The sequence below is a fragment of the Carassius auratus genome, chromosome 19, assembly GCF_003368295.1.
Source record: "Carassius auratus strain Wakin chromosome 19, ASM336829v1, whole genome shotgun sequence".
NCBI classification, from domain to species: Eukaryota; Metazoa; Chordata; class Actinopteri; order Cypriniformes; family Cyprinidae; genus Carassius; species Carassius auratus.
In genome coordinates, this window is record NC_039261.1 from 22,392,766 (window position 1) to 22,416,468 (window position 23,703).

Sequence of the window (23,703 nt, forward strand, 5' to 3'; positions counted from 1 at the left end):
GCCCCCTGCCTGTTTTTTTTTTTTTTTTATTATTATTATTATTATTATTATTTTTTTTTTGCATATTTGTCACACTTGAATGATTCAGATTAGAAATAATGATTTCATTTATTAAGGGAAAAAAAGTTGCCCAAATCTGCCTGGCACTACGTAAAAAAAAATAATTTCCTCCTAATTCTAATAACTGGTTTTGTTCCTGTGGCTCAGTGGTAGAGCATTGCATTAGCAGCACAAAAGGTTGTGGGTTTGATTCCCAGGGAACACATATTAGGTAAAAAATGTTAGCCTGAATACACTTTAAATCGCTTTGGATAAAGGCGTCTACTAAATGCATTAATTTAACTTAATTTAAGTGATTCTTGATTCAACAGGTCTGGCAGTAATCAGAGCTGTGGCTAGTGAAATTTAACTCTGTTTTCTAAAATAATGTGGTTATTCACAGTTCTCATCAGCAATTCATTTTTTGCGTAGGGCCAGGTAGGTTTAAAAAAGCTTTTTTTTTTTGTTTGTTTTCCTTAAATGAAATTATCGTTTAAAAACCGAATTTTATTTTTTAGTGTGACAAATATGCAAAAACAAACAAAAGAAAACAAGAAAGGGGCAAAAATCTTTTCACGGCACTGTACGTTCGGTGACTTGAGGGAATGAAGAACCAAGGCTGTTGTTACAACATAAGCTACACACTGAATTTACATTCAAAGGATTAATTTTCCAGCTTGGACTATGCAATGCTAAGTTACTACACCATAAAGCTTTAAGGATTGTGTAGGCCTCCAGCTGTTAGTTTCTTCTATTTGCTTGGTATACAATGTTCTTTCTGTACAGATTTTACAGATATTTGTTCAGAGTCATTGTCTGAATGTTCAATTTCTGTTTTATTCTTTGCATCCAAAGACTGAACTTATTGAAAAAAATTCCAGAGCTCATTATGACTCTGAAATGAAATGCGATTGGCTGACGTTACGTGTAATCTGATTGGCTCTCCCACCCAACTCAAGGCATGATGTCTATTTGAAGTAGTTGAGCCCGGCCACCAGAAGGAACTTCTCCAGGAAGAGTTCAGAGTCGAGCACCGCGATGTGAGCCGCACGTCCGATCAACGTGTTGGCCGTGTTGGGTAAAGCGTGGAACACATTCTGTCTGATCAAACGACAATTCGGAGCACTCAGCAATGGCTGGAGTAAGTTATTGATCATCTCTGTATATACTGGACCTGTTAAAAAGCAAATATATTATAGATATTTTGCTGATGCATTTTTATTTTATTTTTTTCAAAAATAAATAAAAGTAGGTATACACATTATATATAAATAAATAAATAAATAGTAACGTATTTTACTTAAATAGTAAAATAGTAAAAAATGGTATACAATAATAAAAAATAAAAAATAAAAGTTTATAAAATAAAACAAAAATAATATAAAAAAGTTTCAATGTTAAAATTTAATTATATTTTATCTTGAAAATATCTATCACTAAAATCTAATATTAAAATAACTTATAACACTGACAAAAGAAAAAATATAAATGTTTCTTGTTCACCAAATAAGCATATTAGCATGATTTCTGAAGGATCACGTGGCACAAAAAATTCTGATTTGATATCAAAGAAGTAAATTACATTTTATAACATATTAAAAGAGAAAACATTTGTTTCCTTAATGAAACTGTAATAATGTTTAACAATATTACTGTTTTTTTTTTATTCTTTATCAAATAAATGCATCCTTGGTGCATTTACTAAAACAGCATTTTTTTTTTTTTTTTTGTATTGTATTTTTTTAAGACTCCTTTCAAAACCATAGATTGGATTAGTTTACCACAGACCAGGTCAATAAGTGAATTAGTATGTCTATACTTGTAATACTTGTAAACTTTATGTAACCTTTATCCTGGCACAAGCTTTGCCCCTGAGACTTGAATTTTAAATGCATTGTAGATTTTTGCCTGTTTTTTAAACTAATCAACAGCATGCAAGGTCTTGCATATCTTTCAAAGATTTGCTGCATAAACCTTGCAAACCCTAGAAGTCTAGTTCTTTCCCAGAAGAGTATGAGAACTCATAAACATGACTTCATCTCCAAGCGGATTGATAAAAACCTGTGCTTGCAGACTCTTGGAAAGCCTACCAATCTGATTGGAACTTGCTATCTTTAGAAAGCTTTTGCCATTTTTTGCCGTCTGCAGCTAGCTGTGCATTGACACCAACAGTCAGCATACTCAACAAAGTCTCTATTTCAAGGCATCCATCATTGTTCTATGTGATCATAGTCTATGTGTGTGTGTGACTGCTCAGAGTATGTATCCTTAGCTCTGTCTGTCACTCTGACACTCACAGAGAGGCTGAATTCTCTAATCTGTCTCTCAAACCGAGAGAAAAATACCTGTCAAAGAGCCGCATGCCACTCTCAGAAGTGACAGTCTCATAAAATGAAGAATGCTCTCTTCCCCCTCGCTCTCTTTTTAACTTCCTATCACAGTTTCCTTTCATTTCATTTCATTCACACTGCTGGCAGAGCTATTGGAAAATGCTGCTAATGGAATACACGTGCAGAAAAAAAATCTCAGGTTTATTTGTGTTTTAAAAATAAAACGAAGGAATAGTTGAAGCGATTGATTCTAGAGCGTTCCAGGTGGTTGTTACGGTGCTTGATAAATTGCTCTGGTAAGTCCTGGGTCAGAACAGGAAGTTAACACACCTGTGGTTCTGTCTTTAAGCGCCGTCCGACACATCTCAATACGGGCCGAGTGGAAGGGTACGTATCTGTCCTGTGGAGAGGCCACCAACACCACGTTCCTGAAGAACTGCAGACCTGGACAAAGAGAGAAAGAAAACATGAGTATGTGTGTATGTGGAAGTGTTTAATCTTGCATATTTTTCAACGAATCTCTACCTGGTTTCTTGCTGAGCGTGTAGAGGAAGGTCTGTCGCGGGTCGGTGTGGTCTCTGAATGTAAGTTGCAGTAGGGAACCAGACTTCTTGAGTTTTTGCATTAGCCACAGACCTGAAAAACAAGGATAGAAAGTCATATGGGTGTAGAATGAGTCGAAGTTGGGGAAATGATGACAGAATCTCTGATCAACACAACAACTTCATATACAGTACTGTTCAAATGTTTGGGGTCAGTAAGATTTTTTTTTTTTAAAGAAGTCTCTTGTGCTCACCAGAGCTGCATTTATTTGAGCCAAAATATGGTACAAACAGTAATATTATTACAATTTAAAATAGCTATTTTTAAAATGTAATATGTTCCAGGAATGCAAAGATTTTTTTTAGCATTATCATTCCAGTCTTTAGTGTCACATGATCTGTCAGAAATCATTCTGATATGCCAATTTGCAAAAGTATTTCAAGATTCTTTGAAATTTCAAAAGAACGTTTATTTGATCTTTTGTAACATTATAAAATGTCTTTACTGTCACTTTTGATCAATTGAATGAATCCTTGGTGAACACAAGCATTAATTTCTCATAATAAAACCTGACTGACTCCAAAGCTTTGAATAGTGTGTGTCTGGTGTGCACTGCTGTGTGTACCTGTGCTGACCAGCGTGCTGTTATTATACAGTGTTCCCAGGTGGGGTCCAGACAGGGACAGGAAGGTGTGGAGTTTACAGAGGTAACAGCGAAATCTGGGTCGGGTCAGCACAGAGCGGATGATGACGTTCCCCAAAGAGTGTCCGATAAAACTGGGGAAAAGAGATCAAAATAAATCAGACATAAAATAAGTGTTCAAAACGAGGATCCATTTCGATGAATTTTTTGGTCTCTTTTCATTGCAAGTTATGCTTACATTTTCTCAGGACCTACAGTTTTAATTAAGTCTGTTGTGATCATTATGAAACCGTTAAAAATTTTATTTTGAGAAGACGTGAAACTCTAGAGACTTTGGAGAGAAACAAAGACTGCAAACTTTATTAAAAAATAAATTACTGTGTTTAAAATTAAGATTAAACGCTTTATATGGATTAGAAGACACTTTGTTACATTTTCTAGTGTATTGTGTGAATATCTTTAGATTTAATTCATTCTGAATGCCAAACACTACCTTTCCTTTACTCTCCTGCCATCTTGTGGTAATAATAAGTATAACATTAGCAGTTCTAGTGGGATCAGTGAAGCCATCCCCCTTCAGCTTCTGTATGCAGCTATTTATTACTCACTCTAAAGAATATATTTAAAGTGAAGCTTTATAATTCATGCTACACTTGATATCTGGATCAAATATTTTGAATGCAGACCTTACTATTTTGTAAAAAGCTGAAGATAATAAATTTGTTAAATTGTTCATGAATATCCAGATGTAAAACTAATGAGGCTTATATAACTTGATTAACTATTCTGAAGCGGATGTGGCAGATGTGTCTATTGTCCAACCACAAGGGGGCGCACTAGTCTGCAAAATGTATTTTTGTGTCCCGTGTGTGGAATCACAGGGTTTTTAAAAGTCATGCATTATCAGTGTTAACATGGTGGTTCACATGGTCTAGTTAGACCTTGCTGGTTGATGTCGTAACTATACCATCTGGATTCAAAAGACATGGAATTTGAATGTCTAGACACTGTTCTCATACCCGAAGCACGAGCTCTAAAGCAATGCTTATATTGACTGTAGTGTGGCTGCACTGATATAATGTCAATATGATGGTGATTTTTGCTGCTGTTAAAAGAGGTAAAGTCCAGAACTGATTAATATATGTTAAGGTAATGTGTATAAACCTGATGCGGTGGATGGTGAGGTTATACAGCTGGATGTGCTGAATTATCTCGTCCAGAAGTCTGTCAGTCATGGTGTCAAAATCTGCAAATGTGTCCGTCTGCAGACATAAGATGAGAATGTCAACAGAAAGCAGCTGATCAAACTTGTACTAGGAACCATATGAAAGTTGTGATTGGTTGTTGAGAGGCATTGCAGCTTTCTGATTGGTTGCTGTGCACAGCTATGCTGTTGACTGGTCACATATTGACTGTTTATTGTTGTTGTTGTGTTGGCATGTTCAACTAAGTTTATAAATAATAAAATAGTGTCAGTCTGAGCAGAGAAAAAAATGTGGTGAAATATTAGAACATTTGATTAAATTGTATTCTCTCCATTCAATCAAGAATCACTGGTTTGTGTGTTTGCTTTTTTTTTTTTAACCATTAAAGGTTTCTGTTTACTGTTTCGTAGTTTCATATCTTACCCATGACTTGTCATTGTGATTATGTCATAATGTCCGGGTGTTCTGATTGGCTGAATGCAGTGAAACAAGTGTGCTGATTGGTTGGAAGTTCTACCTGGTTGTGTTCCGACATGAGGAAGTCCAGTCTAGATCCAGGCAGCCCGAGCTCTATAAACGTCTTGACCAACCGTAGATCTGCACTGTTACCTGGTAATAACAAACACAAAAAAACTATTTACTAAAGATGCAGCTATTATTTTTATATTAGACACTTTTATGGATCTAAATGTGTTAGAGATTGGAACGTTTACCATCAAGTCCATGGACACACACCACGAGGTGTATCCCATCCTCAAACTCGGTGTCGTCTTCCTCAGGAGGGAAGTATGGGTGATCGGAGGCGAGGTTAGGCAGGTCACTGTAGAGAGTGCCTCTGAACACAAGCTCCCTCAGCAGGGCTTCTTTTGCCTTATAGAAGCTTTAAGACAACAATGAAGCACTTGGATGATGCATTCAAATAGTGTTTAAATAGTAACAGGGTGAACGCTAAAAATTCATCCTGCACCAGACATATCTCCTTATGACTGGTGAGTAAATATACATTTAAAATAGAAAGTGTTTTTGCTATTTGTGCTATTTTGTTACTGAAACACAGAATTTGAAATTAACGTTTGAATTTTGCTGAACACTGGCAGATAGTTCTATTGTTTGTTTGCTTGTCTGTTTTGTTAAACAATTTAAAACTCTGAGCATGAAACTTGGTTGAAATCACGGAAAAGCTTACTTAATCATTCTCTCGTTGTTTTCCTGATCAGCACCGAGGAAAGAGTTTGAGGAAAGTATTCCAAAGGAGCCCAGGGGTTGATGGGTAATTGGGGATGTGGCCTGGCGTGTGGAGATTCCGCTAACCGATGGCGAATCACGTAATACGGACGAGAAAGGCAGACATGTGGGTGCGCATGACACTGACAGGTTTACAACCTCCACCACCTTTTTATTCACAAATGCCAGACCTGTACTTGGCACTTTACTGGCTCTGCTCTGCCCCTCTAATGCCTGCTGCTCTCTCTCATTGGCTGGTAACTTAATTAGATCAATGCACCGTTCTTTCTCATAAGCCAAAATCTCGTGACTGCTTTTGTCAATGATTGGAGAATCTGGGAGGTTCTCCATACTTACTTCCTCCAGTTCATTCAAATGAATGTGACCGACACTGATGTCGTCGGGGTCTTTTTGATACATGTTTAAATCTAGCGCCCCCTTGTGTTCGCAGTGTTCATTTTCACATCTACAAACCTCTGTGTTGTCATCCATTAGACCAGAATACTCTTCAAGTAATACATTTGTTTGACATTCCTCTGAGTTTTCAGCCGTTTCCTCCACTGTGGAGTTTTCAACACCATTATGCGTCACAAATTGCTGGTATAGTAACATTTCTGGATTAGCAAAATTAAGATTTACTGTTTCCTGATTGGACAACTCATCCTTGTTGAGCTCCTGATTGGTTGTTTGGTTTCTGTCCTCCCTAGTAATGCCTTGAAGATTCTGCCTCACCTCATTGGCTGCTTCCTCACTCTGCCTCAATTGATTGGCTGCACAAACATTCCTTTTCTCCTGATTGGTTGTTTCTTCTCTGTCTTCAATAGTAACACCTTGAAGATTCTGCATCACCTCTTCGGCTGCTTCCTCACTCTGCCTTAGCTGATTAGCCACACAAACATATCTCTGATTGGTTGTTTCATCTCTGTCCTCTCTAGTAACATCTTGAAGATCATTGGATGCTTCATCACTCAGACTCAGCTGATTGGCCATGCAAACATTCCTCTTTTCCTGACTGGGTGTTTCACGATCCTCCTCGGTGTCATCAGGGCTGCTGATATGTGGTGCAGAGGCAGATTTTGTCAAAGTATTGAGCTGTCTCTCCTCCTCCTCTTCATATGGCAGGGAGCTTATGGAAGTCAAAGAGGCCTGTGTGGCGCTGGGCAGGCTTCCGTGACTTTCCGTCTGTAGGCCCTCCAAAGAGCTCTGATGCCCAGGCAGACGCCGCGATAAGTTCTGCAAGACGTCACGACCCCCTGCGACAACTCCTCGACCCTCCAGGGTCCAGGCCACAGAGCTTGGCTCGCTCTCGATACCGGAGTCTGAGATCACGGAGGAGGAGCGGTTCATTAGCTTAGCTCCGCCCAAGAACACACTTTTGGGCGGAGTTTCGGACAAGCGACGGTTCTGTTGTAGAATGTTACGAGAAGGAGACGTGGCTAAAGTGTCAGTTCCCATCGAGTTGGTGTTTAGTAGATTAGGAGGTGTTGTATCCCTGCTCCCATAATCCTTTGCAGGTAATTCAATGTATCTGTTATCTAATACCGACTGTGGATCATCGTTGCCAAGACTCCCAGTATCGCCTGGTGTTTCAAGATGGTTATCATGGTTATGAGTCGGCAGGAACTCAAAGCTGTCAAGGCTGGTGAGGTCGGGACGTTCTGCAGCATCCCTCGGATCAAGCAGCAAAGTCTGTGCGCTATTAAAATCAGTAATATTTGTTTGTTTTGAACCTGCATGATCAGATTCAACAAAGTCAACTGCTTCTTTTTGGCAGCTAGTTTTCTCCCGGTTACTTGTATCTATTGCTTCATCGCTGTCTACAGACCTATATTCAACATCGAATCCTTCCTCAGTTTCATATTGGCATGTGGCCTTTTCAACAGAATCAATCCCTGAATCTGAGATCGTGATACATTCGCTTCTATCAATATCGGTCTCACCCACATGACCAATCAGAGTCTCTGCATGAGCTCCGGTCTCTTTATAGTCATCGATGGAGTCCTCCTGCCGGCCAATCAGGGCCATGTATGTGGGCAAGTCCATGTAATCTTCACAGGGAGGATCCTCAGGGGTTGTTGCTAGTGAATTGGTGTCCTGTTTTTCCTCAACCGGACAGATGGTTTGGTCTCCCATCCTTGTTGGCTCAGGACATGGCTGGGAGTTTAAGACAGTCTGATTTTGCATATGGACGTTGTAGTCTGAAATAGAGAAAGAGAGAAGTACTCAGTTGAGTAAATTTATTAAAAACCTAAGGATATTTTAACATGCAACCAAAGATAGTTAAAAAAGTATCTTTTGTTGATTAATTCGATTTTTTGTTTTTGATTATTTGAAATTTGAGCCCCCCCCCCCACTCCCCCTTTATTAATTAATTTGGTTTCATTTTCGAGTTAACTCATTCAGATTTAAATTTTCGTTCATGCATTTATTAGTTTGTTCGTTCATTAGTTTGTTCATTTACTCTTGTTTCTTATTGATTTGTTAATATATTACATTTGTATTTATTCATATGCTCATTATTTCACTTATTAATTTATTTGTTTGTTTTATATAGTTCATTTGTTCATTCTTTAGTTCTGTTAGTTCTTTAGATCTCATTAATTTGTTTGTTCATTTATAAATCAATTAATTTGTCGTTCATTCATAATAGAGTCCAATGATTCAGTAGTTTCTTAGTTCTAAAAAAATATTATGTTAATTCAAAAATTTGTTAATTCTTTCAGTCGTTTGTTTGTTTACTTAAAATCCTATTTTTTTCATTCATTCTTTCAATGATTTGTTTGTTTAAGCACATTCCTTTGTTTGTACAGATGCTCATTCTTTCGTTCATTCATTGATTTGCTCTAGTTTAAACAGGGTTTCTGTTGGCTGGCACCTAAACAGGGTGTGTCCACGTATCTGTCCTCAAAGATGATTGGCAGGCTGCTCCAGTCTCCGTCGATGTCCAGGCATTCCACAGGAAGTGGAGGCATTCGGAGCAGGTAATCCGAGCTGCGCATCTCTGTGGCCACCTGTGCATGTCTGTTGATACTGTCATCAGAGATACATAGCAGTTTCAGCAGTTTTTTAAAGGTTTATGATTACTTTAAATTACAGTAGCTTTCATTAAGATATTTGAGGTTATTTCTCCATTTGCATAGCTCGGTATAACTCACAGCTCCTCCTGAAATGTGAGTGAGGACTCTTTGTGATGTTCTGTGAAGAGATATGCTTCAGAAAATCTCCTGACCTGCACAAACACACACATTCAGTATGTACTTATATCAAACGACAACAGCTGTACATCACAATGACACATTCTTTTATTAATAGAGTATTTATAGTGTTGTTGTTTTTTCAATCAGGGACACTTCTGACTTCTCATTTCCTTTATAACCATTTAATTTCTCTTTTCTTTCTTTCTTTGCACATTTTGAATTGCAGTACGATCTTGCATGCTACATTTCTTTTTTAAGATCAGCCACAGCGAGCAGAAATATTTTATGAAGGAACCTCCCGAACAAGAGAGAAATAAAACCACTCCAGTAATAAAAACGAAACTGGATTCATCTCTTCATCTTTTTCACCATTATAATAACTCAGAGTTCTGTAATTAAAAGCTGAGCTGTCCTGTGGGTGAAATTACTGTATGTTTCAAAAGAGATGAGGTTTCTACGTCTAATGCATCGCTCAACAGAACATTGAGTTCCTAGGGATGCTGGGAAATTCAGGCTGTGTGTGAGAAGCACAGATTATTCCAGGCTTTCGCAAACAATATTTTAAGTCAGTCTTACTAGAAACGAATTCTCCTGTTGGTAATCAGGGAATCGTGTCATTTTCTTGCTAGGATTATTAAATAAGCTGTTTATATTTGAGTTTGTACATTTCAAAGATTCAAAATTCACCCTGTATGCACTGAATTTCAGGTTTAGCACCATTAAGCACCACAGGCTGGAAAATAAAACTTGTAAAAAGCCCTTGTAATGTATTTTACTTCTAATGTGGCATATTTCTAAATGCATCATGATATTGGAAAATAAACACACTCACCCTGAGTGTGTGGTGCTCCTGGGCCAGATATGAGCGGATATGTGGATTAGGAACCATGGCTTCCAAAAACTGTGTCCAAAGAGCAGATAGCTGAGCACAGAGCTGCGTCAGATCTTTACTGATCTGTTCTACTACCTTCTCATGACCACCCTGCAACTACAGGGAGAGAGAGAATTAAAGCATTCAATCTTATTTAGTCACAGAGCAATACTTGGTGCTTAACCTACATCATTATATTAATTATGTGTTTTTTTACAGGAAAACAAGTAAAGTGTTTCACAAACCTGTAAGTCAATCGTGAGCTGATTTAAGGTTTCTTCAAGGGGCAGGTCTTCTGGAAACGAGAACGTAAGAAAAGAGTTAGAGTCACAGACAAAAATATACCAGATATAATGTAAGTAGAATGGCAAATGAACATGGCGATCATTCAGTGCCACACAGTATAAAGTGTGTCTAAGTATCACTGTATTAAGATTTTAGGGATGTACTGTATGTGGTTCTGATGATATAGTGCAGGGATGGCCAGACTTTTTTATATGACCTTAAATATTTCCTTGAAACATAAAAAATGTCAATAATTGAACAACTCATTTGCATGCTTGTGGTTCTTTGATGTTGATTAATGGTCACATGACAAGCAGGAAAACAAATGTAAGCAGTGTAAATATACATTTAAGTACTGAGTAAAATTAATTAACTACAAGTACTTACTATATTAGGGTGTATCTCAGGGTTACTTGCATGTAGTTATGCATAATTGATTGTTATTATAATAGTAAGTACATGTAATGTGCAACAAGGACACGTTAAAATAAACTGTTACCTTATTTTTATTAGTTTTTCATTTAAATATTAAAGTCTCACCTGCTCCTACTCAGTGTGTCATTAAAGCTAATTTATACATAAAATGTGTGTGTGTGTGTGTGTGTGTGTGTGTGTGTGTGTGTGTGTGTGTGCATGTGTGTGTGCGTGTGTGTGTGTGCGTGTGTGTGTGTGTGTGTGTGTCCCACTGAAGACAGAAAACTTTATGGGTTTTGAAGGATATGAGGGTGAGTAAGTGATGATGACAGGGAACCGTCTTTGAGTCTTTGAGAAAGCCACACACATTTGAAGTGAATGAGTTACATAAGAGTTTGTGATTATACCCATCTCTATGTGTTGCAGTTGAGGGATCTCCTTCATTAGCGCCGTGTAATAAGAGCGCAGAGCTCTGTGAGCCGCCAGCAACAGTTTACAGATGCGCCGGTGCCACGTGTAAGCTCTCTGCAGACAGTTCTCCGATGGCACGTAAAAACTACCCTGCAAACAAACAGACATTCACACAGGACATACGAGTCAAAGTCAGATTTTACTGCATTTCACAATTATTTCTGCACACGCATAACCAGGTAGCTAAACACTGAACAAAGGTTTACCCATGTGGACTGACCCTCAACTCTAGTCACATAGCTGCTGTTGTCATAAGTTCTCCTTTAAGAGCTAAAAGCACAGGTTTCTCATGACAAGAAGAGAGGGAAAATCATATTTGTATGATGTGCAGCTGTATGTTTAATGTTTGGCTGAGCCTGAAGCTCAATAATTAGATAAAAGATCAAACGCAGGGTAAAACTTTAAACACAGTCAGTTTCCCAGTAGTAAAATTGGAGAAGTGTGCATACGTGGCACTCGCTTATGGAGAACAACACAAGAGACGTCCTGTAGACAGGAAGTGCACACATATACAGCTCTACAGAGAGGAAAGACCCTCTGTGTTCAATTGATTTATAACATTTCCAGCAATTTTCACACTTCTGGGTAAAAATACACACACACACATATACACACCAATTTTCTATTTGTTTATAACAATTGCAAAGCTGAATTTTCAGCATTATTACTCCAAGTCTTTAGTGTAACGTGATCCTTCAGAAACCATTCTAATATGCAGATTTTCTGTTTAAGAAACAATTCTTATTATTATCCATTTTAAAAACCGTAGTAGTACTTAAAATGTTTATGGATACCATGATGCATTTTTTTTTTTCTTTGAACAGAAAGTTCAAAAGAACAGCATTTATTTGAAATGGAAATCTTTTTAAAGATTGAAACTATTTTTACTGTCACTTTTGATCACTTTAATGTGTCCTTGCTGGAATTAAAGTATACGAACATACCTTTACATTACATTACATACATTACCTTTTCACACTGGTGAAAACTGACTTCTAAATCTAAATCTTAAACACTCAACACATGCTATTTTTAAATGTACAGTGTTCTAGTTAACAGAAAACACAGGTGATGCTTTAAATGTTTGGAGCATAGGCTCATAAAATACTGATGCACGGGTGATTGTGAGTCTGCTGGTCCTCTAATATGTCTTTACTGCATACTTGTGTGTACTACAGTATGTAATGTGTGTATGTTTGAGTGTAAAGAGAGTGTTGGATGCTGTCATTATATGTGTGGAGCTTTGTTATCTACATTCAGTTATGTTCTTTTGACTCAAACAGATGTGTACTGAATTCAGTCTCTCTCTCGCACACACATCAACATCTGCTCTGTGCTTTCTATCGACATTTCTCGCATTTTAGTGCCTGTGACAGCTGGAAAACACAGAGTCAATGTTACACTCACATACATACAAAAATGAGTTCACTGAGCCAAATTTAATGTAAGAATGCATGTGCAAAGCAAAATAAATGTGCAAGCCTCTATAGTGGGATAGTGTCATCTGTTTGAGGTCACATTTTGTAAAAAGAAATGAATGCAAGTCTGTATATGCTATATAAGTCTTTACAAGCTATACAGTAGTTTGATAGAGGAGTAGTGATGCCCAATTTATGAACGATTGCTCTTATGAGCTGAATCTTTTCAGTGAATCATCTGATTCACAAAACCATTCTGAGGGATTTGTTTGATCTGAGTTTGATCCTGTTTAACCCAGTGATTCAATTTCAGCTTTGTACTTTGATAATGTTTTTCTTACCTTTCTGGACATGGACAGTATACCGTACACACAGCTTCAATGGAGGGACTGAGAGCTCTCGGACTAAATCTAAAATATCTTAAACTGTGTCCCGAAGATGAACGGAGGTCTAACGGGTTTGGAACGACATGAGGGTGAGTCATTAATGACATCATTTTAATCTTTGGATGAACTAACCCTTTAATTTAAAGTTGTTGTTCACTGAACTAAATTTTAGTTCTCAGAAAGCCTTTACATGATTCAAAAGTTGCAATATATATGAGTTTTATGATACGGTTATGCTGTTTTTGTATATTTTTAGAAGCATAAATATAGAGTAATTTCTCTTTTGTGTTCTACAGATGAAAGATGGAATGGCATAAAGGTGAGTAGATTATTCATTTTTGGGTGAAACATTTCTTTAAGTGTCCAGATAAATTTTGGGTTAACTGTATGATGCTTTTATAAAAGAAGAAAAAAAAACATTAACTAATCAGCTAATGAGCTTGAACATCTTATCTTTTGATGCATGAGTGAAAAGCACGACATTACAGTATGCACTTGGTTGTAAAGTAAGTGCTGAGAAGCACAGAAGGCAGAGAGAGGGAGAGGTGCTTACTCCTCATGTCTGAGGCCGTTAAAGCTGGGCTCGTTACGATGATCAAACGCTGCCTCCCTCCAGTGGAACGCTGTATTTAATAAAGTGCCCTGCAGGGGGGTGTAATTGTAGGACCCATACGGAGACAAGAAAACTGGTTACGATTTCCTGCCTAAATGGAAATCTCCAACGGCAAGAGAAACGTCTCCGTTGTCCAGTCAAAAAAAAAAAAAAAAAAAAAACGATGGCTACTTTGTCCTCAGCAAACAGTCAGAAAGGTCAAATGATCTATGCTGTTCAACTCGAAATTCCTCTGGTTAAGTGTCTGTATTTCATTCAGGGCCAGTTGAAGAAGATATTATCTGGAAATATTCCATGACTGTGCTCTGAATGAATACTGCACATTATATGTACTACATACTGCCTGGTATTTAAAAAAAAAAAAAATAATAGTAATATATATATATATATATATATATATATATATATATATATATATATACTGCATATATATATATATATATATATATATATATATATATATATATATATATATATATATATATACTGCATATATATATATATATATATATATATATATATATATATATATATATATATATATATATATATATATATATATATATATATATAATAGAGTAACAGGTGAAACCGAATGTATATTTCATGTAGCATCCAGTTATTTAAAAAAAAAATAATAGGGGATATTTCATCATTTTTAAAACAAGTAGTTATTTATTTATTCATTCATTCATTAGGGAAGAGTCTAATGAATAAGATTTATAATATTGTGCATTACATTAGAAATAAGAAGGTTAAGCATCTCACAGTGTGCTTTGCATTTTAGCAAAAATAATTATAGTATAGTCTTTGGGTTTTCATGGGTTTTCATGCATACAGAAAATATGCATCCTGTATTTATACTTATGCCATTCAGAACAAAGAAGCCTCAATTTCATCACTGTTTTTTTTTTTCTTCTCTCCTTTAAGTTTCATCAAAATGCAATCACCATTCTCTGCAACTTTTTCTTTTTCTGACAGTTACTGAAAGAGACCTGAACTATCTAAAAACCCTGGAGGGCACCATCGACCAGTTTCAATGCAGTCAGGTAAGATGTCAGATTGCAGGGTTGGATTTAATAGTTCAGCTGAGATCAGTACTGTCATTTAAACAAATTATAATTATGTGTGTGTGCAAAAAGTGAGTTGATCAGGTTAGATGTATGTGTTTACCTCTGTTGGCACAGGTTTGCAATATCCCGCCCCAAACATCAGATTCTCCACTGACATCGCAGAGGGTGGAGCTTCACTCTCTGGAGAGCCTCTACCCAGCCACGCCCCCTTTCCACTGCGCGCAAAACTACAGAAAGACAAACGACAGACTGTAAGAACCTGTGGAGTGATCAATGTGTGCTGCTGTGATCAGGTGAATTAATGTAAGGGATCTCGGTGGAAACCGCTCACAAGATTCTTTATTATCCAGTCATGCAAATTCATTTATATGCATATCTGTCTGAAAACAATGCCTGTCGTTCCTCATGGAAAACCCACAAATGCCTGATTAGTTTGTTAAAGTCAGTCTTGAGAATATTTGTCACTAATGAGGCTTCTGTTCTCAGAAATCCATTACACATGACAGCTGACAAACACACACACTTTGGATTTGACAGCTTTGCTTTCAGGAGGGTTCAGAGCTCAGTTTTAAAGAACAGATCCACGGCAGTGAAAACACATCACATCCTGCCAATAACACCTCCTACGAACAGGAGGTCCTGATCCAGCAAACAATACACAGCATTCAACATTCAACTAGAAAAGCTGGCCATGTTATGCGACCATGTTAACAAGCACATTATTGATTTGTAATTTAACTGAATTATTTGATTTAATTAAAAAAATGTATTCAATTGGAAAAAAAATGTAAACTAAATAATACATGCCCGTTCAAAATTAATGAAATTATCAAAATGTAATTCAAATACTATACTTTAAATATTTATTTATTTATTTATTTATTTATTTATTTATTGTGTTACATAAAGTGTGAATGCAACCTGAAAACTGATTATTATTTATTATTTTTATCAATTAATATTAGATTAAAACAAAATATGATTTTTTTTTCATTTTGATAAATTCATTATTAGTAGTGTAAAGCAAGTGTTTATTTAGTTTATTCATTTTTCAGTTAAATTAAATTAAATAAAAAAGCAATAAAACAAAAACAACAACAATAATACATTTATATATATATATATATATATATATATATATATATATATATATATATATATATATATTAGAAAAAAATAATTCCAAAATCAATTTTGAAGCCATGGTAAAATGCCCTAAACTGCTGATTGGCTGAGAACTGGTGGGGCGGAGTTTGTGTGATCACCTGATCAGCGGTTGGTGCAGTGCCACCAGGGAGGCGTGGATAGAGACGGAGATAACGGACAGGTGGAAATAGTCAAACATGACGGGCAGGTGATGGTGCAGGCCTTGGTGTGGATGGAAGGGCAAACCCAACGTCCTGCTGCTAATCAGAGGCACTGAAGAGATATCTGCCAACCTAACACACAAAAACAGGACAAAACCACACGTTATAGAAAGACACAATCACACTAGCCCGTGCATTTATATTTATTCATATGCATGTAAACAATGAAGACCATCTCAAGTCTGCAAAAGTAACAATTATACTGAGATGTGGCAGCCAAAGAAAAAGACCTGAATAAAGAAAACACAGGAGAAGGAGAGAGTAGACGAGGAGGACAGAGAGATGGACAGGTAGTGTAGTTAATGAGCCGTCCCTGCAGAGCTCAGGGGCCACAGTGGCCCGACCCGTCGCTGCTGCTCTGAGCTCCAGGGCTCTGCTGCAGGTAAGAGACGCAGGTAATTGCTCTCATTTGTGCAGCTTTGAAATAGGACTCTGTGTGTGTGAGTATTTTAAGCTGAGGGCCTTCAGTGCCTTTCCTCTTACAGTTCTTGATTAATGCACACACAATGTACCTGCCTGAGGCTTTAACACACTCTCTCACTGCAGCTCCTTAAATACCGACAGAGAGATCATACAGACGACAGGAAGGAAGGAACGAATGGTTTAACATAGTGTGTTATTAATAGCATACTTTTTTTTTTAATCTTTTTTTTTTTCTTAAATAGAATGTGAGAACACATCCAAATGTTTTAAAATGTATGCTAAATTGTTGTCACACAGCTTCATTATGTTGCATGTTTAATTCAGTGAGGTTTTTTTTCACCTGGATGTTTTTCACCTTGGTATAACTATATGACCTACTGAATGGAGAAAGTATATGGTGGAATACACAACTCATTTTGGGGTGTATTTGATTTGGTCTTCTATTTTGCCTGTGATGGATGAACTAGAAGCAAATTCATTGATTTCTAACTGTGCTGACATTGTTGCATCTGATTGCCAAATGTGCAGATATTATGCAATATTGGATTGAGTTCATGATTTATATACTATTGTCAAACAGAAAACATGTTATTACTGTTTTAAAAAATGTCGGCAATAAATATCATATACAGTACTACAGAATGGAGAAGGCTAGTATTTCATTTTGGGAATAATAAAGTTAGGTGTCAGTAAGATTTTTTTTTTCTTTTTTTTTTTTTTTTTTTTTTAGCTAGGATGTAATATATTAATTGAATGTTGCAAAAATGACAAATAAAAATGGTTTCCACCAAAATAAACAGGTGCAGTAAGTGATTTCTTAGAACTACTGTTGTAAGTGGCCGAGAGCACCAAAAAAACAAAAAACACTTTTAGCCAATCATCAGTAAGGGGTGTGTCTGCTTGTGATGGGGGAGGTACCTGTATTGCACAGCATGTTTCTGAATTGGGGGTGGAGCTATCAAGATAGGGGTGTGAACATTTTTGGTTGGGGCATGTTTGTTTTTGTGATTTCAAATATCAACAGTTTCTCTTACTGCACCTTTAAGTCTAACTGTTCTCAACATTACAGTAAAAATTATAAGAAATTATTATTATTTTTTTATATGCAAATCAGCATATTAGAATGATTTCTGAAGGATCGTGTGACACTAAAGACTGGAGTAACAATGCAACAAATTCCAGCATAGGGTAATTAAAAATACATGCCTCTAAATACATTTCTGCAAAAGGTGAAGAGCTTGTGTACGAATCCAACGGGGTTATGAATCTATTGTTCCACAAAACAGTTCAAACCTGCATATAAATACTGTAAGTTCAAAAGGCAACTTGCATCAACAAATTCATTTTTATACCAGTTTTGCATTTGTTTACACTGTCGGGTAGGTCACGTATTGAACCCATGTTTTAGCACCACTCACTGGACATTTCACTTTGAAACCACCTTGAAATGGTGTCAATAACTGTTGCTGAAATGTATTTAAAGGCATATGTTTCCAATTAACCTGGGTTAAACAATACAGCATTGCACCAGAGGAATGAATTACATTTTAAGATATATTCAAATAGAAAATGGTTATTTAAAAGTGTAATAATAATACAGTTTTTACTGTATCTTTGATCAAATAAATGCAACTTTGGTGAGCAAAAGAGCCGTGTTTCTTACCGACCCCACACTTTTGAATTCAGTCAGTATAATGTGGTCTGCAGCATTAACAATCATATTGCTTCTTCATTTGTCACTCTGTACATGGAATATCAAGTGCATTGCATTGTGGGATACAGTACTCAGTGTTTAATATACAAGCAGAACTTGGGTAAAGAAGTATGTAATTCTCTGCATTCTGAAAATGTACATACTACTCAGAGTATTCTGACAATATACCGCAAAAAAAGCATGAGAGTATGAGCAATTCTGAACACAAGCAGTGATTATGCAGAGGGAGAAAATGATGGGATACTCACTGCTGTTCACTGTCAGTGAAGTGCAGATCTAGTTTGAGCTGGACATCCACCTCACTCACAGCTTCCTCTACCTGAGAGACACATCAACACACCAGTCATTCACAGCTAACTGCAGAACCTTGAAAAACAAAGCAGCGTTCCCCAGTGGCGTAGCCACAGGTGTGCCAGGGTGTGCCTGTGCCACCCACAGTGGCAGCTGGCACACCTAAAAATAGATGCAGAATTATTTGTTATAGTCTCAATAAAAAAATGTTTACTAAACTTGGGCTATTGTTGTTTACTTAGAATATATATATATTTTTTGTTTGCGACTCGGTTGATTCAGATCGGCACTTCGGAGCCTGTTCGCGACTCGGTTGATTCAGATCGGCACTTCGGAGCCTGTTCGTGACTCGGTTGATTCAGATCGGCACTTCGGAGCCTGTTCGCGACTCGGTTGGCCTAGATCGGCACTTCGGAGCCTGTTCGCGACTCGGTTGATTCAGATCGGCACTTCGGAGCCTGTTCGCGACTCGGTTGATTCAGATCGGCACTTCGGAGCCTGTTCGCGACTCGGTTGATTCAGATCGGCACTTCGGAGCCTGTTCGCGACTCGGTTGATTCGGATGGGCACTTCGGAGCCTGTTCGCGACTCGGTTGATTCAGATCGGGACATCGGAGCATTTTCGCGACTCGGTTGATTCAGATCGGCACTTCGGAGCCTGTTCGCGACTCGGTTGATTCAGATCGGCACTTCGGAGCCTGTTCGCGACTCGGTTGATTCAGATCGGGACTTCGGAGCATGTTCGCGACTCGGTTGATTCAGATCGGCACTTCGGAGCCTGTTCGCGACTCGGTTGATTCAGATCGGCACTTCGGAGCCTGTTCGCGACTCGGTTGATTCAGATCGGGACTTAGTAGCATGTTTGAGATTTTTTTTTTTTAATTCAGATCTGGACATCGAAGCAGGAAGTGTTTGTCAAACAGTTGTGCCAGGTAGGGTGACCACCCGTCCCGCGTAACGCGTGCGCGCACAGCGTTTGAAGCCCAATACATGTGTCCCACAAATTGAGACTGTGTAACACATAATCAATGCTTACCCAAAAAAAGTTGGTCGCTATATCTGGAGTCACCAGCCCGTCGATCGCGGTCGACAAGTCGATCTTGGAAGCATTTTAAGTCGATAGCGAAGATTTTTCAAAATCTGAGAAAAAAAGGTGCGAGCCTCCGCTGACTGCGCGCGCACCTCCCGAAACAGACGAGACATTTATACTTGACACAACTGTTTTAGACTGAAAACCAGACCATACAACTGATTTAGACGCGGGTGCCGGTGTGATGAGATGTACTAATATCCGTCTGCTCGGGCATGATTGTTTTAGGCCTGTAATTGATTGATTATTGAGGTAATAGGGATGGCACGGTTCGATTAAAAAAAAAAAAAAACTGTTCGGTTCACCACACACGGTTCGGCACGCGCTTCAAATTAAATCTGACAAAGCATCTGTAATATCATCTGTAATATGGCTTGCTACAAATGGCACGTAAATAAATCAGCTAATAAATGTTTCTGTTGATGCATGAGCATTCTGTCTTCCCAGACATTACAAAAACATGAGAAAGAAAAAAAAAAAAACCTGGACAAATCATTCACTCTTGTTCAACGCGAATGTTGTATATGAGCAGTAATTTATTCCGTCATCACCTGGGTGCTGATATCTGTGTTTAAACTAAACTCATTTAAGCTTTTTCAGTTTAAAAATTTAAGAGCCAGAGGCATACCTGTAAAGTTTTGGATTTGAAAATAAGGGAAATTTTCCGGCGCCCACCGCGAGCAGTCCCACCACCCCAACAAAGCTCCAGTATCCCTTACATTTTAAGACAGGTGTTATAGCCCAAATGAAAACACAAAACGGTATATGAGCATTTATTTAAAGGCTTATTTGAATATTTTCTGTTAATTTAACATTGCTTGTCTTTACATTTACATTTTATTTTCATTCCACACATTCTTTTCATTTCATAGGCTATTGCTTTTCTTTTACAGTTTTTCTTTTCATTTCACATAACTTTTCTTTTACTCTTTTAGTGAGTTGTTGTACAAATTTGTTGCAGACTTTGCATTCTTTAAAAAAGTAAATTCGCTGTCCCATTTATCACAGTATTTACACATGGGTTTTGGTTTTTTTGGCAGGTGTGCCTTCACTCTCTATTGTAGCATCCATCATCCGTCTCTGTTTTTTCTTTTGTTGTTGTTTTTCCCGAGTTATAACTCATGTCATCTGACCTCACACACCCCTCGCGACAGGCTACTACAGGTGGCAGTTATCGCGAGACTAGTGACAGAGCTCAGATTGGGAATGTTTTTTTTTAATTATTATTATTTTATTAATAACGCAGGTTAAAAAAAATAAATAAAAATAAAATACGGGATATTTACGGGAAAAAACTAATACGGGAGGTCGGCAGGAAAGAAGTGTAAAATACGTGACTTTCCAAGCCAAAACGGGATACTTGACAGGTATGGCCAGAGGCAGGGAGTTCGCGCGCGCAGTCAGAAGATTTGTGCATGCGCTCATCCGAAGCGCGCAAACCTGCGCCTCGGCACGCGCGCAAATATAAGATATATTGAGCAACTACAATTCATTTTAATCCTATAATTATATATTATAATTTATTTAAAGTGAATAAATTGTAATGAAAAATAGACAAAATGAAATAGCTAAAGTTCAAAATTATCGTATTTGGAAGAAAATTGTTACATTTAACAATTAACTACATTTTGACACGACCTGCAAATTGGAGTATGGTTGGACGGAAGCAGTGTGACAAAAATACTATCCCATAATTTTGCAAAGTAATCTGACAATAAATGTGGCACACCCAGATTTTCATATGCACACCCAGAGTCTCTTTTCTGGCTACACTACTGGCGTTCCCGCAGCTCAGACAATAGAGCTAGGATCTCCTTCCAGCATTTAGATAATCCATAAATGTAATGTAAGATAAAGTGAAGTGCAAGATGACTCACATCAGTCTGTCATGAAACATAATAGCAGTGTACCATCAATCAACTACTAATCAATATGAGTTAATGAACTGTCAGCCAATCAAATATTTTAATCAAACGGAATAATGTGGTTTTTGTTTTTTTGGGTGATTGCACTCTATCTTTATAATCTGTGCATGCTGACCGCTATATGGTTGGTTGTTTCGAGAATGTTTATATATATATATATATATATATATATATATATATATATATATATATATATATATATATATATATATATATATAATATTTTTTTTTTTAAAGCATAGCACAACTGGTGCACTCTGCCGATCTTTGAAAACAAACAGAGCTGCTCCGATTATTGATACATAGATTGATTAAACTCACACTCTGGGGAAATGGAAAGCTATTTTTAGAAGTCTTATCTGAGAGGGAGAGACAGAGAGGAGCACAGGCACAGATAACTGCTTCAAGGTTAATAAGAAAGATGGCCATAGAAATCTGATAAGACACTCTCCCCACCCACAATTCCCTGCCCCTCTCTGCCGCTTCATACTCATTTCACATATTTCATAATGTCTTAAATGAGCTGGAATGACACAATGGGTCATAATACCGGAAATTAAAACAGTGCTGTCAAAAAGAAAGTACACCTTTTGAAAGGTGTAGCTTATTGTTTGTTGCTGTTCTCCAATATATTTGGTCATACTGATTGTGGCATGACATTTCTGTAAATAGAGCAATTGACAAATTGACAAAACCCTTTGATTTTACATTTGTATACAACTTACATGAACAAAAATAAATTTTAATGTGTGGAAAAAATGTATGCACCTTTAACATATCATAAATGAATGTAAATTATTTAAATCAAATACACTACTGTTCATATTTAGATTTCAGATATATTTATATTGCAAAATAAATATATTATATATTTTATAATATTTATTATATATTATATATCTTTTTGCAAAAGATTTTAGTTAAAAAAAAAACTTTCTATTCATCAAAGAATCCTGAAAATAAATCTATCACAGTTTGTATATATATATATAACTATTTTCAACACTGATGATAGTAAGAATTCAAAAAAAATAAAAAAGCATTGATGTTTCCAACACTTTACTGTATTTTTCATCAAATAAATGTAGCCTTGGTGAACATAAGATAATCTTAAACTGTAATGAATGTAAGTTTCAACCATATAATATATGTAATGTGCCTATGCACCTTTTTATTTAACAGCATTTTGACTGAATTATGTAATTAATGTTTAAATTATTCCACCTTTATTATATATGTAATTAAAGTTTAAATTATTCCACCTCATACTCATACTTTCTTGGGGATTTGAACCTTTAACCTTCTGCCTGCCGTCATGCTTCTTTAAGTGTAGCATCTCTTGTGTTTTCAGAGCAGCGGGACACTCACCCTCTCCCCGTCCAGCAGCAGGTGCACTCTGAAGTTCATGCGGTCCTCCAGGGTCACCTCTTCATTCCTGTAAAGGATCTGAAAGATCCGACTGAACACGCTGCCATCGTGAACCCCTGCGCTGCTGAAACTGCACTCGCCTACCAACAGAAAGACAGACAGACAGAGAGAGAGAGGAAGAAAAGGTTGATTATTTCTCTGCAGTGCACATCACAGTATCTCCAGAGAGAGATTCTCCACTGCGTGAACATGAAAGCCCATTCAGTGATGCTTCCCTGCATAAAGAGACATGTAGATGTTTCATTCATATCCAGTTTGTTGTATTCAGACAGTATTTTCTGACAGTGTTTTGGCTGGATTGTGATTTGAGGCTTTTAGAATTCGAGAGAAAGCAAAACGTTAAATGAAAATATTAACGCTGTCAGAGAGCATGGACTGTAGGAATATTCCTATTATATATACTGTATCTCAACTGCAGCTCCTAGATAGTGCCCTCGCTCTTAGTTCAAGAGGGAAAGCCCAAGTGTAAAACATTTGTACAACAATACTTTTTTTCTGTTTTTTTTTTTATTATTTTTTTTTTTTTTTGCAAAAATGCACTGATACAAAAAGTACAATACTTGTAATTGTGTTATGTTTTGAAAATGTTTTAGAATACCACACACACACCCAAGTATAGTGTATAGTTTTTTTTATTATTTTTTTATTTTATTTAGTTATGTAATGTTGTAGTGAAGAGTTTTAAAACTCATATATAACCACACACACAAACAAATGTAAGGAAGAATATAATTTACAATTACAATTAAATCA

The 23,703-nt window shown here is 36.9% G+C and overlaps 1 protein-coding gene across 3 annotated transcripts in view; it reads right to left on the reverse strand.

Moving 5' to 3' along the window:
• Positions 1 to 361: 361 nt before the first annotated feature.
• The window catches only part of LOC113119841 (protein FAM135B-like), a 45,487-nt gene continuing 22,145 nt past the window's right edge, over positions 362 to 23,703 (reverse strand). For all 3 annotated transcript variants that reach the window (XM_026289523.1, XM_026289525.1, XM_026289524.1), the window contains exons 4-20: positions 22,891 to 23,030; positions 18,465 to 18,535; positions 15,978 to 16,151; positions 14,813 to 14,939; positions 11,159 to 11,312; positions 10,298 to 10,347; positions 10,014 to 10,169; positions 9,140 to 9,213; positions 8,860 to 9,014; positions 5,947 to 8,182; positions 5,474 to 5,640; positions 5,278 to 5,369; positions 4,720 to 4,817; positions 3,538 to 3,689; positions 2,895 to 3,005; positions 2,700 to 2,813; positions 362 to 1,213 (exon numbers count right to left, since the gene is read on the reverse strand). In XM_026289523.1, coding sequence (XP_026145308.1) covers positions 1,008 to 1,213; positions 2,700 to 2,813; positions 2,895 to 3,005; positions 3,538 to 3,689; positions 4,720 to 4,817; positions 5,278 to 5,369; positions 5,474 to 5,640; positions 5,947 to 8,182; positions 8,860 to 9,014; positions 9,140 to 9,213; positions 10,014 to 10,169; positions 10,298 to 10,347; positions 11,159 to 11,312; positions 14,813 to 14,939; positions 15,978 to 16,151; positions 18,465 to 18,535; positions 22,891 to 23,030 — 4,277 coding nt within the window. In that variant the 3' untranslated portion in view covers positions 362 to 1,007. The remainder of the gene's footprint in view (positions 1,214 to 2,699; positions 2,814 to 2,894; positions 3,006 to 3,537; positions 3,690 to 4,719; positions 4,818 to 5,277; positions 5,370 to 5,473; positions 5,641 to 5,946; positions 8,183 to 8,859; positions 9,015 to 9,139; positions 9,214 to 10,013; positions 10,170 to 10,297; positions 10,348 to 11,158; positions 11,313 to 14,812; positions 14,940 to 15,977; positions 16,152 to 18,464; positions 18,536 to 22,890; positions 23,031 to 23,703) is intronic.